Source organism: Herpailurus yagouaroundi, unplaced genomic scaffold (assembly GCF_014898765.1).
Source record: "Herpailurus yagouaroundi ecotype Mexico unplaced genomic scaffold, PumYag 166, whole genome shotgun sequence".
Lineage (NCBI taxonomy): Eukaryota > Metazoa > Chordata > Mammalia > Carnivora > Felidae > Herpailurus > Herpailurus yagouaroundi.
Genome location: NW_024412407.1, coordinates 10,899,670 through 10,926,779, shown reverse-complemented (window position 1 = coordinate 10,926,779; position 27,110 = coordinate 10,899,670). Strand labels below are relative to the sequence as shown.

At 36.0% G+C, this 27,110-nt stretch overlaps 1 protein-coding gene across 3 annotated transcripts in view; it reads right to left on the bottom strand.

Annotated features, from left to right (window-relative positions):
• The window catches only part of ADAMTS20 (ADAM metallopeptidase with thrombospondin type 1 motif 20), a 180,262-nt gene that overhangs the window by 42,622 nt on the left and 110,530 nt on the right, over window positions 1-27,110 (bottom strand). For all 3 annotated transcript variants that reach the window (XM_040488395.1, XM_040488396.1, XM_040488397.1), the window contains 3 exons: window positions 10,563-10,730; window positions 2,110-2,283; window positions 1,857-2,027 (listed from right to left, as the gene is read on the bottom strand). In XM_040488395.1, coding sequence (XP_040344329.1) covers window positions 1,857-2,027; window positions 2,110-2,283; window positions 10,563-10,730 — 513 coding nt within the window. The remainder of the gene's footprint in view (window positions 1-1,856; window positions 2,028-2,109; window positions 2,284-10,562; window positions 10,731-27,110) is intronic.

Genomic DNA, 27,110 nt, shown 5'->3' with positions numbered 1-27,110 from the left:
CACTTGTACCCCAATGTTCATAGCAGCACTCTCAACAATAGCCAAATTATGGAAAGAGCCTAAATGTCCATCAACTGATGAATGGATAAAGAAATTGTGGTTTATATACACAATGGAATACTACGTGGCAATGAGAAAAAATGAAATATGGCCTTTTGTAGCAACGTGGATGGAACTGGAGAGTGTGATGCTAAGTGAAATAAGCCATGCAGAGAAAGACAGATACCATATGGTTTCACTCTTATGTGGATCCTGAGAAACTTAACAGGAACCCATGGGGGAAGGGAAGGAAAAAAAAAGAGGTTAGAGTGGGAGAGAGCCAAAGCATAAGAGACTGTTAAAAACTGAGAACAAACTGAGGGTTGATGGGGGGTGGGAGGGAGGGAGGGTGGGTGATGGGTATTGAGAAGGGCACCTTTTGGGATGAGCACTGGGTGTTGTATGGAAACCAATTTGACAATAAATTTCATATATTAAAAAAAAAAAGTTAAACAGTGTTATCATAATACTCAGCAATTTTACTCCTAGGTATTTGCCCAAGAGAATTGAAAACAAATGCTCTCGGCAGCATTATTCAGAATAGTCCAAAAGTGGCTCAACCCAAATGTCCATCAACTTATGAATAAACCAAATGTAGCATATGCCTAAAATGGAATATTATTCATCCATAAAAAGGAATGATGGCTGATATATACTACATCATGGATGATCCTTAAAATACCATGTTAAGTGAAAGAAGCCATATAAAGAAGACCACATATTGTTTGATTCAATTTATATGAAATGCCCAGAACAGGAATATCCATCAATGTAGAATGCAGGTAAGTGGTTGTCTGGAACCAGGGGGAAGAAGGCAATGAGGAATGACTACTATTGTATATGGAGTTGCTTCTTGGGGTGATAAAATGTTCTAGCAGTAGATCATGGTGATGGTTGCACAAACTTGAGAGCATAATAAAATTCCCTCAGTTGTAAGTGCACACAGATAGACATTAGAATTAGCAGAGAAGGACATTAAAGAGTTATTAATAACTGTAGCATACTCAAAAAGTAGAGACATGGAAAATCTAAAAAAGCTGAAATCAAACTTCTAAAGATAAAAATTATAGTACCTGAGATTAAAAAAAAAAAAAAACTGCATGGGGATTAATGGCAGATCAGACATCACAGAAGATTTTAGTGGACTTGGAGATATCCATATCCAGATATCCAACTGGATTACTGTTCAATAATAAAAAGGGATAAACTATTGATACATAGTACAACCTGACTGAATCTCAAAATACTTAAAGTCATCAAAATCATGAGACAAAAAGTAGTTTGTATGGTACGATTCCATTTACACAAAACTCTAGAAAATGCAAAATAATATAGTGAGGGATCACTAACATGAAAACCATATTAGGCTATCTGTAGTTGGAAGGGAGAGGGGAAGGAATTATAAAGTCACACAAGAAAAATTTGGGGGGTGATGGAGATGCTCTTCATTTTGAATATGGTAATGGTTCTATGGGTGTATACACTTCAAATATGTGTGGTCTATTATTTGTCAATTATACCTTAAGAAAGCTGTTTTTAAACAGCAGGCAATTCCGCAGGGCCAGTTTGCCAAACTGTTCCTGGTGGTTGCTTTCACAGTTGGCCCCAATTGACACTTGAGAACCGAGCTAGAGTTGAACATTTATGCTGCTATTACTCTCTCTGCACCATCCATGCGTGGTTCCACTGCTTAGATTGCTCTGAATACCACTATCTGGCCCCACAAATTTAGACCCAGTTTCAACCACATCAAATGTTAGACTCAGTTGTTTTTAGACTCAGGAGCAAAACTTCTTAACTTTTTTTTTTTGCCTTACCTGTGATGAGTCTCCTGTTACCACAATATACTTGCAGGAAGGGTTCCTGCATTTCTTGATTGAAAGAGGTCTGGTGGAAGGTTCACAGAAACTGTCATTCACTTGAATGTTTTGTGCATCAATGCACTTCACTTGCCGATGTGTCTCTTTTTTATGACATGACGTTGAACACTAGAGGTGCAATGACAAAATGGGGTTTTTTTCTGTCAGTCTTTTATGCAGTGTCTCTCAAAGTTTACTTCTCAATACTCACGTTCAGCCACTCTCCTGCCACCCACTGGTACTGCATGCAGTCCTGACGCCAACATTGCCGTTGAAAATCAGGCCGGGTGGATCCAGCACACATTTCTTCAGCCACCCGACCAACGCCTCTCAGCCGACAGTACACATCCCTTTGCTGAACTCCAGGACCACAGGTCACAGAGCACTACAAAGACGCCCGAGTGAGTTGAACAATTAGCGAGCAAATATCGAATTAGGTAAAGATAGCAAAAGAGTGCCATGGCCTATTTTCTTGTTTCTTTGAAATATAGCCTGACATTACATCAGGCATTGGGTAGAATAGACATGCAATCAGTATTTTTAAGGCTGTCTGGGGAGAAGCATCTATACAAGTACGCAAATAGATTTTTATATTGCGGTACCTACTCAAGCCTTATGGAAACCATGACAAACTATACGAGAATTTATACCAGACACTGCATCCCAGTTGAAAACTATTCTGACTTCAACATTCTTAATATCTATAAAACTCACTGCACAATGAAACTATTCTACTACATTGCTTTTAAACATCACTTAAATCCTGAGACTGTATACATAATCTCCCTTAAAGGAACAATAATTTCCAAGATTGTGTGAAGCTCACCTTTATACTTGCACCATTACAGTTTGGGGATCCAAATATTTGCTAATCTGTTGATTCATGATTGTGTTTCAATGGACAAGTGTTTGGGGAAGCTGGTTGTACAAACTGTAAACTTAGACAATCTTGCCATAGCCTCTCAGGTTTCCTTTTTCTCATCTGTTCAAAGATTTTGTGTTATTTGTAAAATTTCATAGGATGTGTCCCTAGATTTATTGCTAACAACAGTTCTACCTGTGACCAGCAGCGTTGAGGACCTGAGGCTCAGAGATGGTAAGTCACTTGCCTGTGCTTCTGCCTCTATAAGGCAAGATGAGGGGCGCCTTGGTGGCTCTGTCAGTTAAGCGTCGGACTTCAAGCTCAGGTCATGATCTTACGGTTCGTGGGTTTAGCCTCACATTGGGCTCTGTGCTAACAGCTCAGAGCCTGCAGCCTGCTTTGGATTCTGTGTCTCCCTCTCTCTGCCCCTCCCCTGCTCACGCTCTCTCTCTCTCTCTCAAAAATAAATAAACATTATAAAAACAATTTAGAAGGCAAGATGAAGTTCAGTTCTTTCTGACGCCTTACCCTAAGCTGTCCTTGCCTTTGGGGGATGGGGAAGGAGCTGTTAACCTCTCTGGGCCCTTGCAGGTCTAGAATGCCAGCTCATATTTACAACACAGCTTGACCACAACCAAGAGCTGTGGTGCCAACATTAATAAAGTATGGAGAATGCCCAGTGATACTGATAAAATTTGTGAGTTTGTTTCATATATATATATATGAAATATATATTGAAATATATATATGAAATACATATATACATATATATATGTATGTGTGTGTGTATATATATATATATATACACACACATACATACACACACACACACACACACACACACACACACACACATACATACTCTGGGTTATTCCAGAAAGGATTGGAAGTCCTACTGAGAAATATCTGGGGTTGCCCCACTGTTCCCACCTGTGATATTGTTAGGGTAAAAACTCAGGTCTTGCAAGGGCACCTGTGTGGCTCAGTCAGTTAAGCGTCCAACTCGGTTTCAGCTTAGGTCATGATCCCACCGTTTGTGAGTTCCAGCCCTGCATCTGACTCTACGCTGACAGCGTGGAGCCTTCTTGGGATTTCGCTCCTCTTCTCTCTCTCTCTCCCCATCCTCAAGTCATGCTGTCTCTGTCTCTCTCAAATGAATAAGTAAAACTTAAAAAAAAAATAAGGTCCTTCACCAAACTTTATGTTTCTGTAGGAGTCTCAGAGTAACAAATTTCTTTTTCTGCAACAATAAATGTATATACCTGCAGAATATGGATTTACCATGAATGAAAAAATATTTACATCCCACAAAAGCTAAGAACTTGTAGACTTGAATTTCTCTTACAGACTGTTGCAGCATTTCATTCTAAATGCACTTGAAATTTTAGTTTTCTTTCTTGTGTGTACAAGTAATAACCACTGACTTGAAAGAGAATTTATATATATGTTTTAACTTATGAAGAACAATATACATATCTACATAGCTTACATTTACCTTCATTCTATGCTTAACCAGTTGAATTTTGTCCTCATTGAGTGCTTTCACAAAATCCAGCTCCTTTGTATGGAGAAAACAATAATTTAATGTGTGTTCGGTGCAGGGCACAATATTAAGCAGACTAAAATGTCTAGATATAGTTTAGCTTATCTGAACCTCTTTTGAAAATGTTTAGCCTATAAAATAAGGCTCCTGCAAACATTTTCCAGGGATAATTTCAGAAATATAAACTACATTTGGAAAACTTCCTGCCTCTAAACCTGAAAAAAAAATCCTGGAAAAAAAGAATTCACAAAACACAGCTTAGCAAGTTGTTCTATCAGACAACTATAATTTTCTGAAATTCAATAAGCCACAGTGGTTTATTGGTCCCTTGTTCATAGCAAAAAATCCACTGAAAAATCCACTATGACCATGGGTAACTACTATTGTGGACCTCTTCCCTAAAAGGAAAAAAAAAAATGGTCTACTACTTGAAAGAAAACAAGTAACTTTTTGTTTTTCACTTTTTTTAAGATAAGAATAGAAAAAAGCAACTTGATGCAATTTTAGATTTGAACAGAAAAGAGAATTTATGGCTTACATGAAATATTTCTTAACCCAATATCATCAATAACCCTAACTGAGAGATCCAACAAAAACTTTTCAAATCTTGTCTTAATCTCATGGACGCATTCAGCAGCACTGACCACTTTCTGTGGAGCCATTCTGGCTTCTGTGATTGAAATCCCCTTGGGCTCCAGGTACTCTATTCTTTTTAGGTTGCTCCTTCTCGGAGTCCTTACCTGACTCTATTTTCTCAGTTCAGCCTTAAATATTAGCAGATTCCGGGATTCTGTTTATAACCTCTGAACGCTCTGAGCAATTTTTTCTATGCACCAATTTTTAAAATCTGTTCTGTCCAGCCTTGATCCTAATTCTGACCTCAACATGTGCATTTCCATGTATTTACAAGAATGTTTTACGTATTTACAAGAACTTTCCTGTGTTTTCTACCTAGATATGTCCAAGGCACCCCAAATTCAACACTTCCAAAGCAGAACCTTTGCCTGGTCAGTCTCCCCCACAGGGGTGGATGCTATGAAGATATGATTACTCACTCTTTAGTCAAGTGACTTACTAGAATGACCTCTCACGGCACACCTCTAACTCTAAAATATGTATCCTTACTTAACAGCTTCATAGAACTCCAGATTTATAAGCATGTTACATATTATCTTTTTTTAAAATCCAGATAGCTAATGTGAAGTCAATGGGAGACTATAATTACAAGTATAACACAGATACTGAATGCACTAACTCACCAACACAGCATTATTCAATTCAGACAGGAACAACCAGACGAACATCCGATTTATACATAATGTACTGTAACTGCACAGGCTGGCACTTGAAAGACTTGACAGTGGAACTGGAGAAGGTGAACTTTCACCAATCCACAGGTACTGTAGTCATTTCAGCAGCTGCTAGAAATGCCAGAACGTGCATTGCAAAAGTAGGTTCACCAAGCTGCTATTTCATAAATTATTTAAAATTCAAATAGTGATGTCGTGTCTCTTGATGCATTATTTATCTTTTTTTTTTTTTCCAATAGACTCCACACCCACTGTGGAGCCCAGTGCAGAGCTTGAACTCATGACCCTGAGATCAAGACCTAAACTGAGATTGAGTAGGACGCTTAACCAACTGAGCCACCCAGGTCCCCTATAATTTCTTTATTTTTTATTTTTTTTTTTATTTTTTTTTTTGGGACAGAGAGAGACAGAGCATGAATGGGGGAGGGGCAGAGAGAGAGGGAGACACAGAATCGGAAACAGGCTCTAGGCTCCGAGCAATCAGCCCAGAGCCTGACAAGGGGCTCGAACTCACGGACCGCGAGATCGCAACCTGGCTGAAGTCGGACGCTTAACCGACTGCGCCACCCAGGCTACCCCCCCTATAATTTCTTAATAACAGAATTAGGTTTTGATTTTACCATAGTTATTCTTAATTGTGGTCTATTTCAGTGTGTCAATAATGTAGCAGCAATATTCTCAATAGTAGAACGTTTGGAGTTAGGAAAGATTCTAGGAATGTGTAACTTCCATTTCTCTTCGATTTTGAAATTCCTTTTACAGCAATAGTAAATGAATAACCATCAAACCTACGTATACTTTCATACCCTCAGTCTGGGTATATTCGCCATATCCTGAAAGCAGTCATTCCATTTTTGGGTGACTCTAAAGTTAACAAATACTCTCCCAGACTGAGCTGAAATAGTCGTCTTTAAACATTTACCGACCATCTGGAATCTGTCCTCCTTTCCAACACAGAACAAATGCATATTCACTTTCATGTGAGAAAGTATAAAGCGGTAAGTCCTAAAACTGTGGCAGCTATTTTATGACCAGTAGGAGCTGACCAATAATATCACAGAAATGCCAATCCAGCACCTTCACCTTGTAAAGCTGCTGAGTCAAACTTAAAGTCAGTGACCTTCTGGTTTTGTTATGTAAACAAGGAATGTCTTTGAGTTGAAGTCACTCATCATTAGGACTTTTCTTACTTGCAGTAGAATACAATGGAACTGACATAGAATGGTTGTAACCATTTGACTGTACTTCTCTGGGGATGTGGGAATTTGTCAAGACTTTTCTTACAGCGTGGGTCCTGGAATAGGCACTGCTCCAAAAATCTGACCAGGATCTGTGCCAAAGATTTGAACACTATCCATCACTACTGTGGCCTATTATGTTGCTAGTAATTTAGACAACTACATCATATTTAATATGTGATCAACTAAACTGTTTTTCCCCATAAACTGTAAAATCCATTACGTATCTTGTACTTAGACAACATACCTTTTTTTAACAAAAATAAGCTTGCAATGAATTCAGTACACATAGGAATTAGATTTCTATTGAATGTGCACTATGTGACACAGTGACAATCTACAATTGTTGACTGTAGGTGCCCTTGTAAGAGTGGCAATATATTGCTAAGGAAATATAACGATGACCTGGTATATAATGATGATAATGAAATAATTATGACTGCAACTATAGTAGGGAAAGCTCAAATAGACCTGTGTTCACATGCTTCCCCCTCACCCCCAACTTCCTTGCCTGCTGCAGATATAAGCAACTTAACTTCTATAGCTGTAGTTGACTCTTCACAGGGTCAGGAAGTGGCTGTCCCTTGTTGCTCCCTTCCTATTCCCAATTTTTCACTTTTCTTGCAGAGATAAAATTATTTCTGCCTCGAAAACTTTCTTGATACATGCCTTAAACCGGAGAGTTAGTCATCTGAGGCCACTCAAAGAAAGGCCATCTTAAGTATCAAGAAAGAGGAGAAAGGAAGAGAATGAACAGGCAGCATAGAAATGCAAAAACAGGATTGCTGGAACCAACCAGAAGAGATTGAGAAACATAGTTCACTCAGTCCCAGAGCAAAAACACATCTTCCCTGTCCTGGGGCTCCAGCCTATCTTCACTGGTAGGAACATCGCTTGGCCGGGGAAGAGAGATGAAGAGGTTCTGGGCTCTTGATCAGAGGCTATCGGGACTTAAATAAGATCTACTATCTTTTAGGCTATAAGAGATATATATGTATACATCAGAAATTTTTGAAAATATGTAAATATGGATTTATGTATTTGGGAAATATGGAATTAGAGAAATACAAAATCACTTAAAATGTTAGCATTTAGCATATAGTTTCAAAAAAAAAAAAGTGTTTCCAGGGGCTTTGGGAGAGGGGGCACCAGTCAATAGATGTGTGAGATTGCAGAACTTCTATCACCTTTGGTTCCAGCTCTGATCTTAAAATACTAGAAAGAAAATGATGGGTCTCAGAAAAGGAGAACCAGGCAAGTGGTTGATATCATGTGACTCTAGATTCAGTGGTTGAGTGAGATCCTCTTTCCAAGTTGTCCAGCAGATTAGCCATGATCAAGAGGAGGCAAGAATTCTGGACTTTTTTTTTTTTCCTGAGCATAAAAGCTACATTTGGATGGTACTGACCTAAGTAGATGCAGCACAAAACAAGGAGGTCTCCAGCACCATGCCTTAAAAACTTGAATATACAAGCAAAGTTAGTATTCTCAAATAGGTAAAATTAAGTTTAAAACAAAACAGAACAGAACAAACAAAAGAACTCTTATGAACTCAAAAGAACTCTTCAGAAAGTGGAGGGAGATTTTTTTTTTCCTTCCTAAATGATTCTAGTATTTACTTTGCTTCTAAAGGTATACATCTGGAGTGAGAGGACAAATGGCTCTGCACACCAATGCTTGTTTCTGTTTGGCAGTAGTTGCTAAAATGAATTACTAAATCCTTTCCTTGAAAAATGATATCAAATACCAAATGAAGACAGTTACCTCAAAACTCACTGGAGCACCTCTGTGGTCACAATTTGCTAAATGAGTCTTTCCACTTGAGGTATAATGTAAAATAGTAATAAAATGAAATTATTTTATAGTGAGTGATTATACTAAAGCAATGTTACAATTTATACAGTCAGAACAGAGTAGCAACCGGTGATTAGCTCGTAACTACTTCTGAAATTACACTTCTGTTGAATATATTATTACATGTAGCACAGTGACAGCCTGCAATTGTTAACTTCATGTGGGTACTTTTTATAGAATAAATCAAAAGCCAACGACTTCACAAATGGTCATTTGTTTCTGGCAGAGATTTGAGGACTGTGTGGGTGTATGAAGCTAATTTCTATGACAAGGAAAACCAATTCAAAGAGAAGAAAGCAGACTCTGTACAAAAGCATCTGTGTTTTTTTATAGTCTTTGAATATTCATATCTGTATCTTAGAAACCCCTTAAACACGTCCATTTAGTGAGTCTTATATAATTTCATACTTGGTGGTAAGCCAAGGCCAATTTGTTAGCACTGATGATTGATTTGTTGTTGTGGGGCTGGAGGTCAAGGGTCAGAAAGTGTCCCTCATGAATACCAACCACAGCAGCTGCACAGCAGAAGAATCCTGGGGATCAACAGGAATGCTGGTGGCCAAGAAGCCAAAGTCTGTCCCACTTCCACACCCATCCCCCAGTGGTTCCTGGCTGGTGTCAGAATTAGAAAGTCTCTGCCACATGCAGCGTTCAGTGCTGCGTTCAGTGACTTTACAGTGTTGCACCCTTTGGGGAAAACCACTTTGCCATTATTCTGGTGCATTATATCTTGGTGCAGATAAAGTAAGGCAAACCCTGATTTTTTTTTAATGTTTATTTATATTTGAGAGAGAGAGAGAGAGAGAGAGCGCGTGCGCGCGCACACGCGCGGGGGTGAGGGGCAGAGAAAGAAGGAGACAGAATCCAAAGCAGGCTCCAGGCTCTGAGCTGTGGGCATGGAGCTCAATGTGGGGCTTGAACCCATGAACCATGAGATCATGACATGAGCCAAAGTCAGACGCTTAACCAACTGAGCCACCCAGGTGGCCCAGGCAAACCCTGATTTTAAGCAAAACATAACAACTATATAAATTCAGAGTTGGAGAGTCTTTTTTGCAACTAAATCACACCAGTCAAGGTAAGATATTTAGCCCAATACTAAGGCTCTTAGTGAACAAGTTATCCATTGTCCCTAAGATTCAGTGGCCTGAGACAATGCTGAAAAGTAGGCATGGATTTTGCTGAGTCTTTCCAGGTGTGTTCACTCTAGCCTTCGACCAGCTCAGGCTACCTAGTTCTGACATGTTCCTAACTCTTAAAAGACTCCAATGATGCTCCTGTTTAGAACTTAGCAGTCCCTTCTCCAAAACATAACCTTAGCTCAAAATCCAAGATTTTGGTGTGGAAACAAGGACGTTGTTATATATATCATCATCTATACTTGACTTTAAAAAAAAATTTTTTTTAACGTTTATTTATTTTTGAGACAGAGAGAGACAGAGCATGAAGGGGGGAGGGTCAGAGAGAGAGGGAGACACAGAATCTGAAACAGGCTCCAAGCTCTGAGCTGTCCGCACAGAGCCCGACAGGGGCTCAAAATCATGGACCGCGAGATCATGACCTGAGCCGAAGTCAGCCGCTTAACCAACTGAGCCACCCAGGCGCCCCTATACTTGACTTTTAAACTACCTGGAATAATATGATCACAAAAATCAACGGACTAATTTGTTATTTAGATATAGACTTAGCAAGTGTGTTAACACTGTACATTAATTCAGAGCATAGTATAAAATCATGTTTAACAGAGTAAAACACATTTTAGTGGAGTAAAATTTTCAAGGTTATATCAACATAGGGATTTGAGATTTTCTTTATAAATGCAAGAATACATTTATAATTATAAAATACATCACTTACCTCCTTCCACCTATTGGCTTTCCATGAAGGGCATCTGACAGATCTACAAGCTTTGTGAGTTCGAGGTTTCCGTAGATGACTGCAATATGTTTCTTCTAATTTCCCCTGGAACTGGTCGATGCAAAGCACCTCACGGTACTTTAAACCTTTACCACAAGAAGCTGAGCACTAGAAAATAAACACGAATATACTTGATTCATTTTATTTGACTAATTTATCTTCAAAATATATAAAACGAAGCAATCAAAACATCATTGCTTTCTTGGATATTTCTAACTGGAGAGAATTTAAAATTTGTCCATCTGCCCTGGACCATCAATGGACATTGAAGTACATTGACGGACATGAGCTATCCATTAATTCCATAAGAAGTAGTGTCTACAGTATACCAAGCATTCTTCTGGTATGTAAATGGTTTAGATCCCCTAAGGTTAAAGAGTATCTGAAGCTAACTCCAGTTACCACACATGATCATTTAAATTTTGTATAGTCATCACTATTCTGTTTTTAACACTATATGTTTCCCACACTGCAAAGTATGCTTAGGATGTATAAAGAAAATGCAATGATTTCTCAATGCAGGGAACTGTGATTGAGAAAGGAGAAAACTTATTTTTTACGTGCACTCCAGTTCAGGTTTGTTTTCTGCATCAATCTGGAAAAATATCTCTGTACAATCAACCCTCCAATATATTCAGTAAAAAGATAACTAAAATCTCTGTAAAGATATAAGTGAAACAATGACTTCATTTTTCAGCCAGTTTCCATTTAATGAGTGAGGCCAGAGCCATGTTGTGGAAAGAGCTTGGGCTCTTTGAAAGAGCTCTGCTTCTTACTACCAGGGTGACTCTGGGTGCATTTCATAACCTGTCCAAGACTCAGTTTCTTCATTTATAAAATGGGAATAATAACACCAATATTACAGGTTCATTATAAAGATGAGATAAAGAATATGAAAGGTCTGATCCAGTCCTGTTACATACAGTATGTCCTCAATAAATATTAGCTTCCTTTTCTACTGTTTTCCTTTACATGGTTTCAGGATGCTGGCAATTTTCAGCATAATATATGTACCAGAGAAAACTTAAGACACGGATTCCAGACAACTCCTATCATACCTCTGAGACAGCTGTTCACATATGGTTTCATTTAGAAACATACACTGAGTTCTGAGAATATTAGATAATATATTATATATTTTATCTATAGTTCAAAGACTGTGAGACTATCTAATACAGACTATTAGATGCTTAAAATATTTTAAATTAAAAAAACAGTTGGGGGATAATTTATCATTTTATATGATCTGCAATACTATATCTCATTTGTGTAGGCAATTGATTTAATTCAGTGCCTTGATTATTAAGACTTATTATCATATCTGAAATGTCACTTACAGGTCACTTAGAACACACTTAATTCTGTGAAAATCCCTAAGGGAACTTCGTAACTTACAGTGAGTATGCATTCTTTCCTACTGACCTTCTCTCTTGGATCTAGCTATATGCTCTGTTCTTTCTGACTTGGGTACTTCCCTGTTTCTTGACTTCACTATCTGTTTTTCAAAGAGTATGTTATCTTTTATACCAGAAACATTACATATTATTGAGCATGAAGCATATATCATCAGGAAGTATATATACATGTTCACACATGGAAAAATGTTTTTCTCCTGAGGTACATATTATTATTTCTAAGCTTTAGATCTTTAGAACAGAAGAGCATTCATTACTCTTCCTGTCAGCAAGCATTACTGTGGATAATTAAGATCAACACAATTGTTCTTATGGAAGATGTAAAAATATTTGGTAACTTATTTGTCCTATTATTGAGTTTCTACCATATACCAAGAGTTGAAGACACAGATTCATTAAATACCTTTTGCTTTTGCCCTTTACTCTCAAAATATTTATAATCTAAATGACACATACCACCTATTAAATCAATTATACCAAAGTAGATCGACAGAATATTAAACCCAATAAAAATCAGAAAAAAACACAAGTCATAAAGACCATTAAAATAATACAACAAAAATTATGGATTTAAGAAATTCTGAAAAGTAACCATTCCTTTTGGGATGTTTGATAAGTACTCAAGCAAGGAGAAGGTAATATTTAAAGTCATTTTGAAGAAGTAAGCTTGTCGATGGACGGTCATATATTTGTTTAGTAAGTCTTCTCTGGGCATTGCCCATGTGTCTGTTTTGTAAAATTCTGAGTTTTAACAATGCCAAGAAATCCAAGAATCACACAGTAAATATGCAGCTGATTATTGATATTTCTGATAAAAATGACCATTCATTTATTAAACTATGTACCATAAGAGGGGATACTAAAGATTCTACTTTAGAATTCAGCGATGTATTTCCTCTACGAGCAATATCTATGAATGGAATGTAAACTCAGACATTGCAGTGCACTATCGAAGCCAAGATTATTCTTCACAAAACTGAATAGTGTCTCCTACTCTAACTCAAGATCGTCTTTCTCTTCATCATTATTCTAATCTTTAACCAAGACTATTATTAAACATAATTTAAACATTCTTTTGGCTCAAAAACTGACAATGGTTTCCTATTGCCTTCAATAGTAAATCAAAACTTATATTCTTTTTTGCTTTCTTGATCCATTAAATTTCAGTCAACATACCTTTCTGACCTTATATTGTTACTTTTCAACACACACCTTTGCTCTACTTAGGCATAATACAGTAACTTTCTCTTTAATGTGACATATTCACTCAACAAGAGTGCCTAATTCACATTATTTCCTTTTACCTCAATTAATCACTTCCTTTGATGCTTGCTAAATGTGATTTATCCTTAAAGCTCTAAGTCAATCCTATGTCTAAGGTAAATACATGTCAATCTTTCACTTCTCTAAATTCTTCTGAGTCTCACTCTGGTTTTAGCACTTCATCATTTTCTACTTTTGTCACATTCTTTATCTACCCAGACTTCTGGAGGTCAAGGACCTTTTAAAGATTACCCACATCACCCACAAAAAGGCAGGTAGAGTAAATATAGGCTGATTAATTGATGTTGATCTTTGGTGTAAGCAATTCCTTTTGTTTTTCTGAAACTCTAAGGTAATTTATTAACACATTTTAAATTCCTTGGAATGTATTTATTGGTTTGTAAACACAAAGTTCTCTAGGAAAGACAGACATAAAGCACAAAGAATTGCAAAATAAATTATGCTTGGTTGCACTTTTAAAGTAGAGCTCTTTTTCCTCAAGATTTGAAGGGGAGTAAGTATATTATTCATCAAGTCTGATGAATTCTATATGACGATTTAAGTAGAAGAGATCATGTTATGCAAAGAATCATGTTTTAGCTGGAATGAGGTTTTCATAAAGTGAATAACTAGTGAAATGCTACCCTCTCTCTTGCAAACCACAATACATTCTGAGTTGCAAAGATACCACAAATTGGCCTACTTGATAGGAATACTCAAACATGACAATTCTTTTCTTTGGTACTCAGCAAATTTTTTTGTTTGTTTTTCTCTTTTATATTCCTGATACCATCCTACTCCCTTGAGATTTTACTAACACTGTGTATTTTCCTGCATTCTCATCAAAAGAATTCTTAAAAATCATCCCTATTGTTCTTAGTTAACATAGTGTTAAGTTCTGAGATATTTTCATAAATGCGGTGGGATAGTAGAAATAGGATACAATCTACTTCAGAAGCGCTGACATTAAATACAAGTAACCTGAACTGCCTATTCCCATAAACTAGGTGAAGACAAATGTCTACTTAAGGCAAAAAGAAAATTTGAAACAAATATAGGATTTTCAAGCTCTAAAAATGAAATACAATCTCCAGAGTTGTGCAGGTTGGATGGCACTTTCAATTCCAAGGTGGAAAGTTGGAATTAATCATTTTAATATGACTCACTTTGTAACAAGTCTATTCTTGTTTTTAAAGTTGTACATAATTCCAGAATAAGATTATTTTTAATATTTGAGGTGTGGGTTATTATTTTGTTTGTAAAGATATCATAAAGGAGGGAATTGACAGTTTGTGACAGATGTTGATTCTAGACACTTAAATTGCTAAACAAAATAAGGAAATGAAATTTACTTAACTCCAGTTCTCGGAAATGGAAAACATCACCATCAGGTACATGAAATGGTGCTCAACATAACTAATAATCAGGGGAATACAAATTAAAAGTACAATGAAATATCACATCACTCTTATTGGGATGACCATAACCAAAAAAATGAATAATTAATTCTGGTGATGACGTGGAGAAAGGAAACACTTGTGCACTGCTGGTGAGATTGTAAACTGGTACAGCCACTATTGAAAAATAGTATAGAGAATCCTCAAAAAATTAGAAATAGAACTACCATAAGATCCATTTCTTTTGAGAATTTATCCAAAGGAAATGAAAATACTAACTTCAAAAGATATCTTCACCCCTACATTCATAGCATTATTTACAAAAGCCAAGACATGGAAACAACCCAGGTCCATCAATGGATAAATGGATAAAGAAGTTATGGCAGGGGCACCTGGGTGGTTCAGTCGATTAAGCAATTTTGGCTCAGGTCATAATCTCATGGTTAGTGGAATCGAGTACCACATTGGGCTCTGCACTGATAATGCGGAGCCTGTTTGGGATTCTCTCTCTCTGAGCCTCCCTGACTCGCATGCTCTTTCTCAAAATAAATGAATAAACTTAAATTAAAAAAAAGAAGCTGTGGTACACATATATACAATGGAATATTATTCTGCCATAGAAAGTGAGAAAATCCTGTTATTTGCAACAACATAGGTGGACCTTGGGGACATTATAAGTGAAATAACTCAGAGAAAGATACTGTATGATTTTACTTATATGTGGAGTCTTAAAAAACAAAAACCAAAAAACTCAGAGATAAGATTTGTGGTTACCAGAGGTGGGGGACGATGAGAGGGAGGAATTGGAGCAAAGTGATCAAAGGTAGAGACTTCATAAGTACTAGAGATGTAACATACATCCTGATGACTATAGTTAACACTATGATAATATATACAGGAAACTGTTGAGAATAAATTCTAAAAGACCACAAGGAATTATTTTTGCTTTTGTTACTGTGTCTATATGAGATGATGAATACCAACTAAACTCACAGCAGTGAACATTTCACAAGAGAAGTCAAATCATCATGCTGTACACCTTAAACTTCTGTATTGGTGCATGTCAATTATACCTCAATAAAACTGGAAAAATTGGATGAAGTGAATTTTTGCTGTATTTCTGGCTAGCACATCATCTGTCTCCTGACAGCAAGGTCCGTAGTTATCTGCCGAAAATGTGAACGCTCATAGCCATATGTCTGGGCGTCATATCTATCCACTTACTCATTGTATGGCAGGCATTAGCCCATTTCCTCAGACAACCCAGGAAAACCTACAACCAGGTAACAAAAGCATTCACACAATCATTTTGTTTTAGAAGAGCCAAACTCCCAGGAATGCAATCGTTGCACATAACAGATCTAAATCTGAATGCACTTTATTACAAACCAGAAATCACTTTCATTACATGTGACTGAAGAAGCATCAAACTACTATGTATAAAATGGTGGGATTTAAACACAATGATAGCAAAAAATATAATCAGGTATTAGAGTGTCTCTTGAAATAATTTGAGAGAATTTAGTTGTGTGTTCCTTAGCCTTAAAGTGCCAGTTCTAAAAATATCAACTAATTTCTCAATATAGGAACATGTATTATTTATCTTTGATCTTTTGCAAAACTGAACTGTGTTATGCTTCTATAGCAAAGATAAAAATTTTTAATGGGAAATTTTGACCATAACTATTTGGCAGGAGACTTTTTAAATTTTTTGGTAATTATATGATAAATGTCCTTACAACATTATCACAAAACAAGATTGATCTATGAAATGACAATAGGGAAATGAGTTTCAGATCAAGACAGACCATAAATTAGATATTTTGCGGAATAAAACACTTGTGTGTAAGTGTACATGCATATATGCTTTATCTATTCTTTTTGATTTTTAAGAAGCCTGTAGCATTCTTTAAGTAAAATGAGAAGGCTGCATCTGAACCCAGGAACAGCATGGTTTTTGAAATCTTCAGGAGGCCAGTAACATCTACATATCTAAGGGTAAAGCCCAATTTCAGTAAAATTTCAGATGAGTTTTATGCAACCACTCTGTAATTAGGGGAATGCCCTACATTGGTAGGACACTATTTTAAATAGAACTCCTCATTACAGAAGTAACACATTAACGTAGTTAGAATAAATAGCCAGACTATAGAATAGGCTTAAACAAACAAAAAAAAGACAAAATATGCATGGTAAGAGTGGGGTGTTAGCTCTGTAAAATAGTACTGCTACTGTTCCTTTAATTCAATGCATATGTGCACTAAAGAGTAAGATACTAAATCTATCAACAGTGACCCTATTCACAGTATTTCCTGAAAGATTATACGTAGAGTTTCAAAATTAAATGGAGTTTGAAAATTCTTTTTAACCTGTTACAGACATTCTTTGATTATACAGCTTTAATAAGCCAAGACAGCATTTGGTCTTAAAAATAATCACTACTGAGTATGAAATATTTCATATTCTATTGCATTGCTTCTGATTAATTTAAAGTTTGCAACTCCAGACATTTAATTTTTTTTTTAAGTCAGATTCATTTGCAAAAATGTTTTGAGTCCCAACTTAAGGGACAAAGAAATACATTATTAACAAACATATCCAGCAAACTTACATTGCATTCATGTCATTGTAATAATTATAACACTTTTTTAAATGTTTATTCATTTCAAGAGACATCGAGAGAGAGAGCTACAGAATCCAAAGCAGGCTCCAGGCTCTGAGCCGTCAGCACAGAGCCTGACTGGGGGCTCAAACTCACTGACTGTGAGATCATGACCTGAGCTGAAGTCAGTGGTTTAACCAACCAAGCCACACAGGCACCCTGATAATTATAATTTTAATTTCTATTTCATGTTCTAAATTGTTATTTTAAATATACATATTGTTTATATTTATGTACATACACAATGAATTTATAGTTCTAAGCTAATATCTCAATTATATTTCAATATAATTAATATTGTCTAAATTATGACTTTGGACAAGTTTTGTGATTATTTTCACCTTCAAATATAAAACCTGAAACAAAGTTGCAATCAATAACTAATGCAAATACTTTACAGAAATTTTCACTTATACAATATTATTTTATACGTATAAAATATCAGAAAATCAGAAGGAAAAATCATCCCAGTGACAGATAACTATAGTACCCAATCATCTGATTAGTTTTCTTCAATAATAAGATTTGATGAACAATCATTACAAACATGCCAACATTAGTTATTGAACTCAGGTTTATTTTGCTGTAAGAGTAAATGTAAATTTTTAAATTTTTATTTAAATCCAAACGAGTTAACATATAGTGTAATAATGGTTTCAGGAGAATTTAGTGATTCCATCACTTACATATAACACCCAGTGCTCATCCCAACAAGTGCCCTCCTTAGTACCCATCACCCAGTGTCATTTTTATTCAAAATGTAAGCACTATCTATAGTTAAAAACAAAACAAAACAGGAAAAACTCTCAAGTTTAAATTTTGTAATTTATTTTCTTAGCTTTCTAATAGTATAGTTGTGTGTACTACGAAGGGGTAATGAACATTTCTGATTCTTCTATAAAATCTGTTTAGCAAGTAGAACTCATCTAAACAGTTCCTTGGGGCCATCATTGTAAGTTTACTTTTTCTTAATGTCTTTATACAAATCACAACAACTAGGACATAACTTTTGTAAGATTGTATGGCACATTCCAAGATGAAAACCCCACTCTTGTCTTCTGGGAGCCTACATCCAGAGTCATGAGCACCTGCCTCCCTGGATGGAACAAACTAGAAAACTATTTAGTGTGGGTAGACCATAAAAAGTTTAAAAGGTCAGAAAAATGACGAAAGCATACCTTTCAAAAATATTGACTTTTAAGGCATTGCTATGGTAACATTTATAAAATTCTTAAAATCAAGTGTCAGCAGAATAGCAGGATTTACCATTTCAAGATTCTACAAATGTTTTGTGCTAGTTGTGGGAGTTAACAGAAATAAAGCCAAGAAGTTTGCTTTTAAGTAGGGTTATAATGGTCTGACAAGGACAGAGAACTCTCAGATGAGAAATAAAAAAAAGATCTATGAATGCTTTGATAAGGAAAAGTCAGAGTTGAAATTAAAAGAACAATACCCGTTGAACATATTTACATCTATTTATCATATGTAATAAAAGTTGTGAAGCAAGAATGTTTTAAGGATTAATTTTAGTGAATTTAAGCTAATTTCAAAATTATCTTAATTAGATTAAAATGAATTCTTTGTGTTAAAATTTAAGTTGGGGTTTAATAGTTTTTACTATTGGGAAGTAGAGCGTAGAATAAAAGGGCATGGGATTTGGAATCGGACACCTACATTTGAGTGTCCATTGTCAGCTGAGCAACCTTGGGATAGGTGCTTAACCTTGCTGATCTTGTTTTCTCACAATAAGGTGGCAATGATACCCACCTCAGAGTAGTTGTGAGATTAAAGGATAATATATGAATAACCTAAAGCACTGCTTGACACAAGACTCAAAATGCATATTTAACTTCCATTCCCCTTTTTCTTCCTTTCCTAATCCTTAGGAAATACAAACTGGTGAAAATACAATCTATGGCATGGATTTCTCTATGAAACACTTGAATAGAACATGGAGGTTGTTCAAGGCACATACATTTAGAATTCATTCAGCGATGAGATAGAAGGATAATCACCCCAATGGAATTCCAATAAGATTCTATCTTGTTCTCCCTGAAAAACAAACTCTGCTTACCTAGACACTGAAAAACACACCAGACATACCTTAAGTTATTGTCACAGTGGGCATGAGGTAGAGAAACAGGAAGGGAAGGCAAATAGACATCTGGTTAAAAAAATAAACAACCAGATTCAGTTAAAAATGGTGGTGTGACCATATGTATTCATTTCCCCTCCCTCAATCCCACAAAGTCAGAGTGAATCAAATAGATTTCAGTAACTTTGGAAGATCTAAAGAGGATAAAGGGAATGAAGAAGACCAATAGGAAGGAAGACAAACTCGTACCTTCAGGGCCAAGAGGCTCAGCACTGGATACACTCCTCATTGGCCAGATCAGAGGCTTCTCTGAAGAAATTAAATGGGGTGGGGGGTGGGGAGGGAGGCTCTTGAATTGGAGATGATTGATGAAAAAATAATGGAATTCCACACGTTGAACTCTTGAGCCTTAGTTAGCCTCTCTGCCCATATTTCTCTTGCTCGCAGGTAGGGCATTAGAGGGTCCTTCTCTGAGAAACTGGGTCTCCAAGAGAACAGACCTTCAAGAACTGACTGACAGGGAAACTCAGTCGTTAAACTCTATGCAAGTGCAGAGTTTCCAATCAATTCTCTAGTGCCTTATTTTTAAATAATAAGGAGCTGCAGAAAATCATCAACTTTTGGAGGAAATCGTCAATAGGAAAACCAGAAAACCACTCCCACCCTCACCCTAAAGAAAGTGTATGAAGGTTAAAGAGATAATCAGGAATTGCCCCTCAAAAAACTGTAATCAATATAATAAAATAGATGTTGTATGGAGGAAATTAGAATACTATGACCCCAAATCAATTAGAATGCAAAGAAAAACCTTCTGATAATTAAAAACATAACTAAAATAACTCAAGAGAAGGTATAGATATTGACAGTTTCCCAGTGTGTGAAACCAAATGACAAAGATAGGAGAATAAAAAGAGAATTAGAGGATAAATCAAAGAATACCAACCTTCCACTAGAATGAGTTCAATAAAGAAAACCACTGCATAGAAATTATTTAAAAAAATACAACCAATTTTCTGATTACAAGTATCCTTAATGTAAGGGCCCACAAAATGGCTAGAAAACTGAATTTTAAACATATAAAGTCACCTCATCATGAAATATTAGAATGACAGGGATAAAGAAACCAAAAGCCTCAGCAGCGAAAGTATAAAGATAAGGGCACAAAAAACAGATTAGATTTCAGAATCACTAGATCTCAATAAATAGGTCAGAATGCTAGAAGATGCCTTACAAATTCTAAGGTAAATTTTATTTCACTCATGTGTAAGATCTAAGAAACAAAATAAAAAGATAAAACAAGACAAAGGAAAAAAAAACAAACAAAAAAACCCCTGCACACCAGACTCTTAAATATACAGAACAAAATGGTGGTTGCCAGAGGGAGTGGGTGGGAGAATGGGTGAAAGAGAAAGGGGATTAAGAGGTAGAAACTTCCAATTACAAAATACAGAAGCTACAAAAAGTACAGCACACTAATTTGAAAAGATATATGCACCCGTATGTTTACTGCAGCATTACTGACAATAGCCAAGATATGAAAGCAGCCTAAGTGTCCATCCATAGATGAATGGATCAAGACGTTGTGTGTATACACACTAGAATGTTACTCACCTATAAAAATGAATGAGATATTGCTTTTGCAGCAACATGGATGAACCTAGAGGGTGTAACACGAAGTGCAAGAAGTCAGACAAACACCATATGATTTCACTCATATGTGGAATTCAGGAAACAACAACAACAAAAAGGAGACAAAAAAACCCCCACTCAAATACAGAGCATTGGTGGCTGCCAGAAGTGAGGTGGGTGGGGGGATGGGTGAAATAGATAAAAAGGATGAAGAGTACACTTATTGTCATGAGCACTAATGTATGAAATTATTGGACCGCGTTGCACACCTGAAAATATAACACTGAATGTTAATTATACTTAAAAATTTTGGGAAAAAATTGAGGGAAATTATTCTCAAACTAGAATTCTATAGCCATTCAAATTTTTAATCAAATATGAAGATTGATTAAAGCTTCACGTTTACAAGATGGAAAAGTGTTGTCTCATTTTTTTAAAATTTTTTTTAATGTTTATTTTTGACAGAGAGAGAGGGAGAGACAGAGCAGGAGTGGGGGAGGGGCAGAGAGCAAGGGAGACACAGAATCCGAAGCAGGCTCCAGGCTCTGAGCTGTCAGCACAGAGCCCGATGCGGGGCTTGAACTCACAGACCGTGAGATCATGACCTGAGCTGAAGTCGGATGCTCAACTGACTGAGCCACCCAGGCGCCCCCTCACTTTTCTTAAGAAGACATGGGTAAAAGTGTTTCAGAGAGTAACTTTCTAAAAAATTTTTAAATGTTTATTTTTGAGAGAGAGAGACACAGAGCGTGAGCGGGGGAGGGGCAGAGAGACAGGAATCCAAAGTAGCTCCAGGTCCTGAGCTGTCAGCAGAGCCCAACCTGGGGCTGGAACTCACAAACTGTCAGATCATGACCTGAGCCGAAGTCAGACTCTTAACTGACTGGGCCACCCAGGCGTCCCTAGAGAGAGTAAATTTTAAAAAGAAATATGTGATGCATGAAAAAGTCAAAATTGAAGATGAGTGACACGACTTTCACAGGATCAGAGACTGGTACAACAGGGTTAAGTCCAGATGAGAGGAGGAAGATTTTATTTTGGACAGAGATCTCTGCAACAAGTCTAGGTAAAAGGAAATATCTGGGCATTTTAGAAAAAAAAATGTTCATGGAGATTTTACATACCTACCTGTTCAGGCACTTGAAAGAAAGAATAGTGATTGAACGTTAAAAATCTAAGCAAATTTTTAAGCAAAGCTCTATTAACTCCAGGGAAATTAAAGAGTTCTGTAAGAAAGGAGTACTTCAAAGTCCACTACAGTGTAGACACTGGCAGAAGGTGTAGTATTAACTGAAATTTATTTGGAAGATAGGCTTATAGGATTATAGAATTATTGGTCATTTAAGAGAGTTAAAGTCTTGGGGAGCCTGGGTGGCTCAGTCAGTTGAACGTCCAACAGGTCATGATCTCACGGTTGACGATTTCGAGCCCCGCATGGGGCTCTGTGCTGACAGCTCAGCGCCTGGAGCCTGCTTTGGAGTCTGTATCTCCCTCTCTCTCTGCCCTTCCACGCCACCCCTCCCCCCCCCCCACCCATGCTCTGTCTCAGTCTCAAAAATAAACATTAAAAAAAAAAAGTTTGAGAGTTAAAGTCTCAACCTCTATTAAATGAAGCCAATAGGTGATGTTTTTTGATGCATCAAGAAAGAGCAGAAAAAGCCTGTTAATTGGAAATATGGAAGAAAACAAATCAAAGGATTTAAAGATTATTTCTGGGGCAGGAAACACTGTACCAGGAGATAATTTTTAATCAACATTTTAGCACCATATCTTAACTATGTACATGTCACATCAATAAGACTATTCAAAACTATAATCAGTGATATTTGGCTCATTAATGGAGATTAAGGGCAAACTGGAGAGTTGTTTCTAAAGGTATGTTCTAGAGCTCTAGATCCACCCTGTTGGGGACACTAGTAGGTACTTTATAAATACATGGAAGGCATACTTCTTGATTTACTTGTGATATGAAGTTGAGAGAACTTATTTAAAAGTCAGATATGAGATTTAAATTAAAAAAACTAAAAAAAACCCTCAGATATGAGAATTAAAGAGTAAATGAATTGAGGCTATTAGGGAAGAAATAAAAGTACATCTTGGCTTAAAAATATTTACTGCTAAGGAGAAAATGACTAAGACAATCATCACATGTGATACATATAGGTTTATACTGATGTAGGATTGGTATAAGAAAACTGGGGGACTACTAAAAACAAATTTGAGGGATACCTGGGTGGCTCAGTCAGTTAAGTGTCAAACTTGATTTCAGCTCAGGTTATGATCCAGGGTCATGGAATCAAGCCCCACAGCAGGCTCCTCACTAAGCATGGAGCCTGCTTATTGTTCTCCTCGCTCTCTTCTCTCTCTCCTCTCTCCTTCCCTCCCTCCCTCTGCCTCTCCCCTCACTCGTGCTAAAATAAAACAAATCTGATGCAATACTGAATATATTGGGTGCAGCATTCACACCAAGGGGGGCATTATTCTTTACAGCTATTCCTTACAGTTGACCATTTTGCTAACAAATTCTAAATGCTAGATTTTGAGAGCAATAACAAAGGAGACCGGGATGGTTAAATAGATACATTTAACCAGGAGAACAGATGAATGGTTGTCTTCAAATATTTGTCCTGTGGAGGAGGAATTTAATACATTCTTACTTCAGTGTGCAGAAAGAATTACAGGTGAATTTTCATATATGTCAGTCTCAGCTCAAAATGAAACCCAATCATACTTTTCTTGTGCTGTGTGGTATGGTCTCCAATTTAAAGATTCACTAGACATGAAAACTACGTATACTTCAGTTGAGAAAATTGTTGAATTTATGCTTCGTGTAGAAGGATAAAAAAATTGGAATTCTCTCCTAATTTTAAAGATGTGATACCAAAAAAAAAAAAAAAGAGAGAAACCAGTGGTTTTCAAATATTTTAAGAATCACAATTTAACTCTTTAGATATGTATGTAATGGATTGATAAAAAGTCTATTATTTGCTCAAATGAGAAGATGCAAACTTCATACCTGAATTATTGGGCATCTTATTACTGAGCATCTTTGATAAGAAGAATATGCCATTCTCTAGTTCTCAAGAATTATTAAATAAATCTGGTTTATATTGCCTTTTACTATGACATCAATTACCTGAATGAAATCCTGAAGTTATTCCCAGGCTTCAAAATATCAGTTTCTGAGAAAATAGGCTTCCAAAAAGAATCTGCTTTTTATTATAACCACAAGCTAAGATCTTTCTAATTTCTCTTTTAAGTTCTCTAGAGTTTTCCTGAGCATTAAAATATATATGAAAAAACATTTTCCCAATGTATAAGTGAGACTTACAAGTTTTCCCCAGGTTTTGACTTAAAAACTATAAAATATTCTCATAGTTGGAAAGTGACAATAATCTAAATATTTCAGAAAATGCAAAAAAACTCCAAAGCTGTCAATATAAACCATAATCTTAACTGACCTACATTACTGTATCTAAATAAAGGGAATATCTTAATAAAATTGGATATTGGGATGATATTCATGCATAAATTATGCATAAATGACCTACATTACTGTATCTAAACAAAGAGAATACCTTAATAAAATTGGATATTGGGATGATTTTCATGCATAAATTTATGCATAAATTTATGCATAAATTATTTTCTAGCAAAAATAGCTAGAATTCCTACCAAAATATGCACACACATTAAAGATGTTGAATTATAAGAATACTAAACCTAAGAACGGAAGCACATTTATGTACTGAACGAGTGAATAAATACTATGTCGAGAAAAACTTGTGAGCAACTGTATATGAAGATCTTTTAAACATGCAATCTGTTTTATCTGAATGAGATAGAGTTGAATTTTGTTCTACAAAAATAACACAGAGGAAAGCTTCATGTAACAGAGCTCTTTCTTCAAGATTTTTGTTGTTTTGCTGCTGTGGGGTGCCCTTTGGATCAACAGAGATAAGGGCCTCTTCCTGGTTTCACCTGAAATTGAGAACTTGCCAATTTCAGCAGAGAGGCTGGTATGGAGGTGGGAGCCCATATGAGCTACTGTGTTTGAGCCTGTTCCCTGACACTTAAGAAATGCCGGGAGTGAGGACAGAGCCATGCCTGATTAATTTCCATATTACTAGACGTGAAAATCTTGCCAAAGCCCAGAAATCAACAGTAAAGAACTTTCCATCAGATGGAAAAATGGGAACTCTCTCTGGTGGCAGAATAGGGAGTCATTTTTTATTAATGTGGGAGTATAAATTTCCTTTTATTCTTTCATTCTCCTAAAAATATATCATTTACACAATATAATTTGCATCTTAATTTACACTATCTTTAATTCTTACCCTATACTTAATGGTCTAATTAATCATACAAAATGGTTTCTGGTTCTACCTATCAATTATATTTGGGTTTAGGATAAAATCTACTGTAACAGAAGAAAACTTTCATAAATAGATGTTCATACCCTGAAAAAAATTACAAGCTAGTAATAGAAATGATACTACTGTGAGTCTTGTTCTGACAATTTTAATAATTGCACTAAAGTTACATTCCACGGAAATCTAAATGTTTGATACAATATTTTCATTTATGTATATTTTGGAACTAGTGTTGGAACTATAGTATTTGCTGTGAAATAAAATCCCATTAAAAGGAACATTTGTCCCAAAAATAAATGATAATCATCTCTACCTGTTGTAATGAGCATTGGGTATTGTATGTAAGTGATGAATCACTAAATTTTGTACTTGAAACTCATATTGTATACTAACTGGAATTTAAATAAAAACTTGAGGAAAAAACAAAAAATATATAGCTCAAAAAAAAGGCATTTATATCTGCCCAACTTTTTATTCTCTAAAATTCTTACATGACTCATATTTTTATCAGCTCATAAAATGTTTAATTTATAATTCGCATAAAGGCTTATTTCATATTTAGTTTACATTATTAATATATTTAGATTTCAAATCATATTGAAAAGAGCCAAGTAAAACCAATATTTGTCATAAAAGAATTTCAACTTGCTTCAATAATATCTAGTTTGTTTTCATTGCTTTTTCTTATACTTGGTTTTTTCGTACTCCGTCATTAAAATCATTTCCAGATAGTAAGCAACAGCAGTATGTTTATCAGTATATTGATATATTAAATACTTGTGTGCTTTAATAAAATAAAAATGCTACAAAATGTCTACCTTCCAAGTCAAGACACAGGATATTAAGACTTCCAAAGCCTTCCATGTGTGTCTCACAACAGCACCCTTCCCTCCTTTTTTAGGGACAACTGCAACCCCTAGTGTTTATTAATTATATCCTTCCTTTCTACATAGTTTTAAAATTATGTCTGTTGTGCCTGTAACGTTTCAAACTGGAAAGGAAAACCACTGTATTATGAAATATGAATTATATTATACAAATTAGCCCTTATACAATTGTGGGAGGGGATGAGGAAGGAGAAGTCCAAAAAGGATCAGAAAAACTAACCAACAATATTTGGTATTATTAAGATGTCAGAGCTGGCAGGATGCTAGGCACTTCCAGCTACTAGAAGTACAAAGAGGCTTGGTGGAAAATTCCAAGGAAGGCTATTGGCTCTTGGGGCTATTGCTTCATGTGTAATGTGCATGTAAATTTCCTCCATATATTCTATAGTCTGGTAACTCACTTCCTTTTAGTGCTGAATAATATTCCATTGCCTGAATATATCACAATTTATCCACTCACCAACTAAAGGAAATTTTTGTTGCTTCCAATTTTTGGCAATTGTAAATAAAGCTACTGTAAACAAAGTATGCTTTTTTAGTCTTTACTAGCTGTAAAATGTAATATCTAATCTCCTGATCCATTCCTATTGTTCTCCACTGTAGCAAGTGCTCTGTAAATATCCCTAACACACAGTAACCACCACGTAAATATCTATTGAATGAATTAAATAGAAATTCCCAAAGATTCTAAATGGAAAAGGCTGATAATATCAAGCGTTGACAAGGATGCAGATAACTAGAATTCTCATTCAACCATCCTCAGAAAA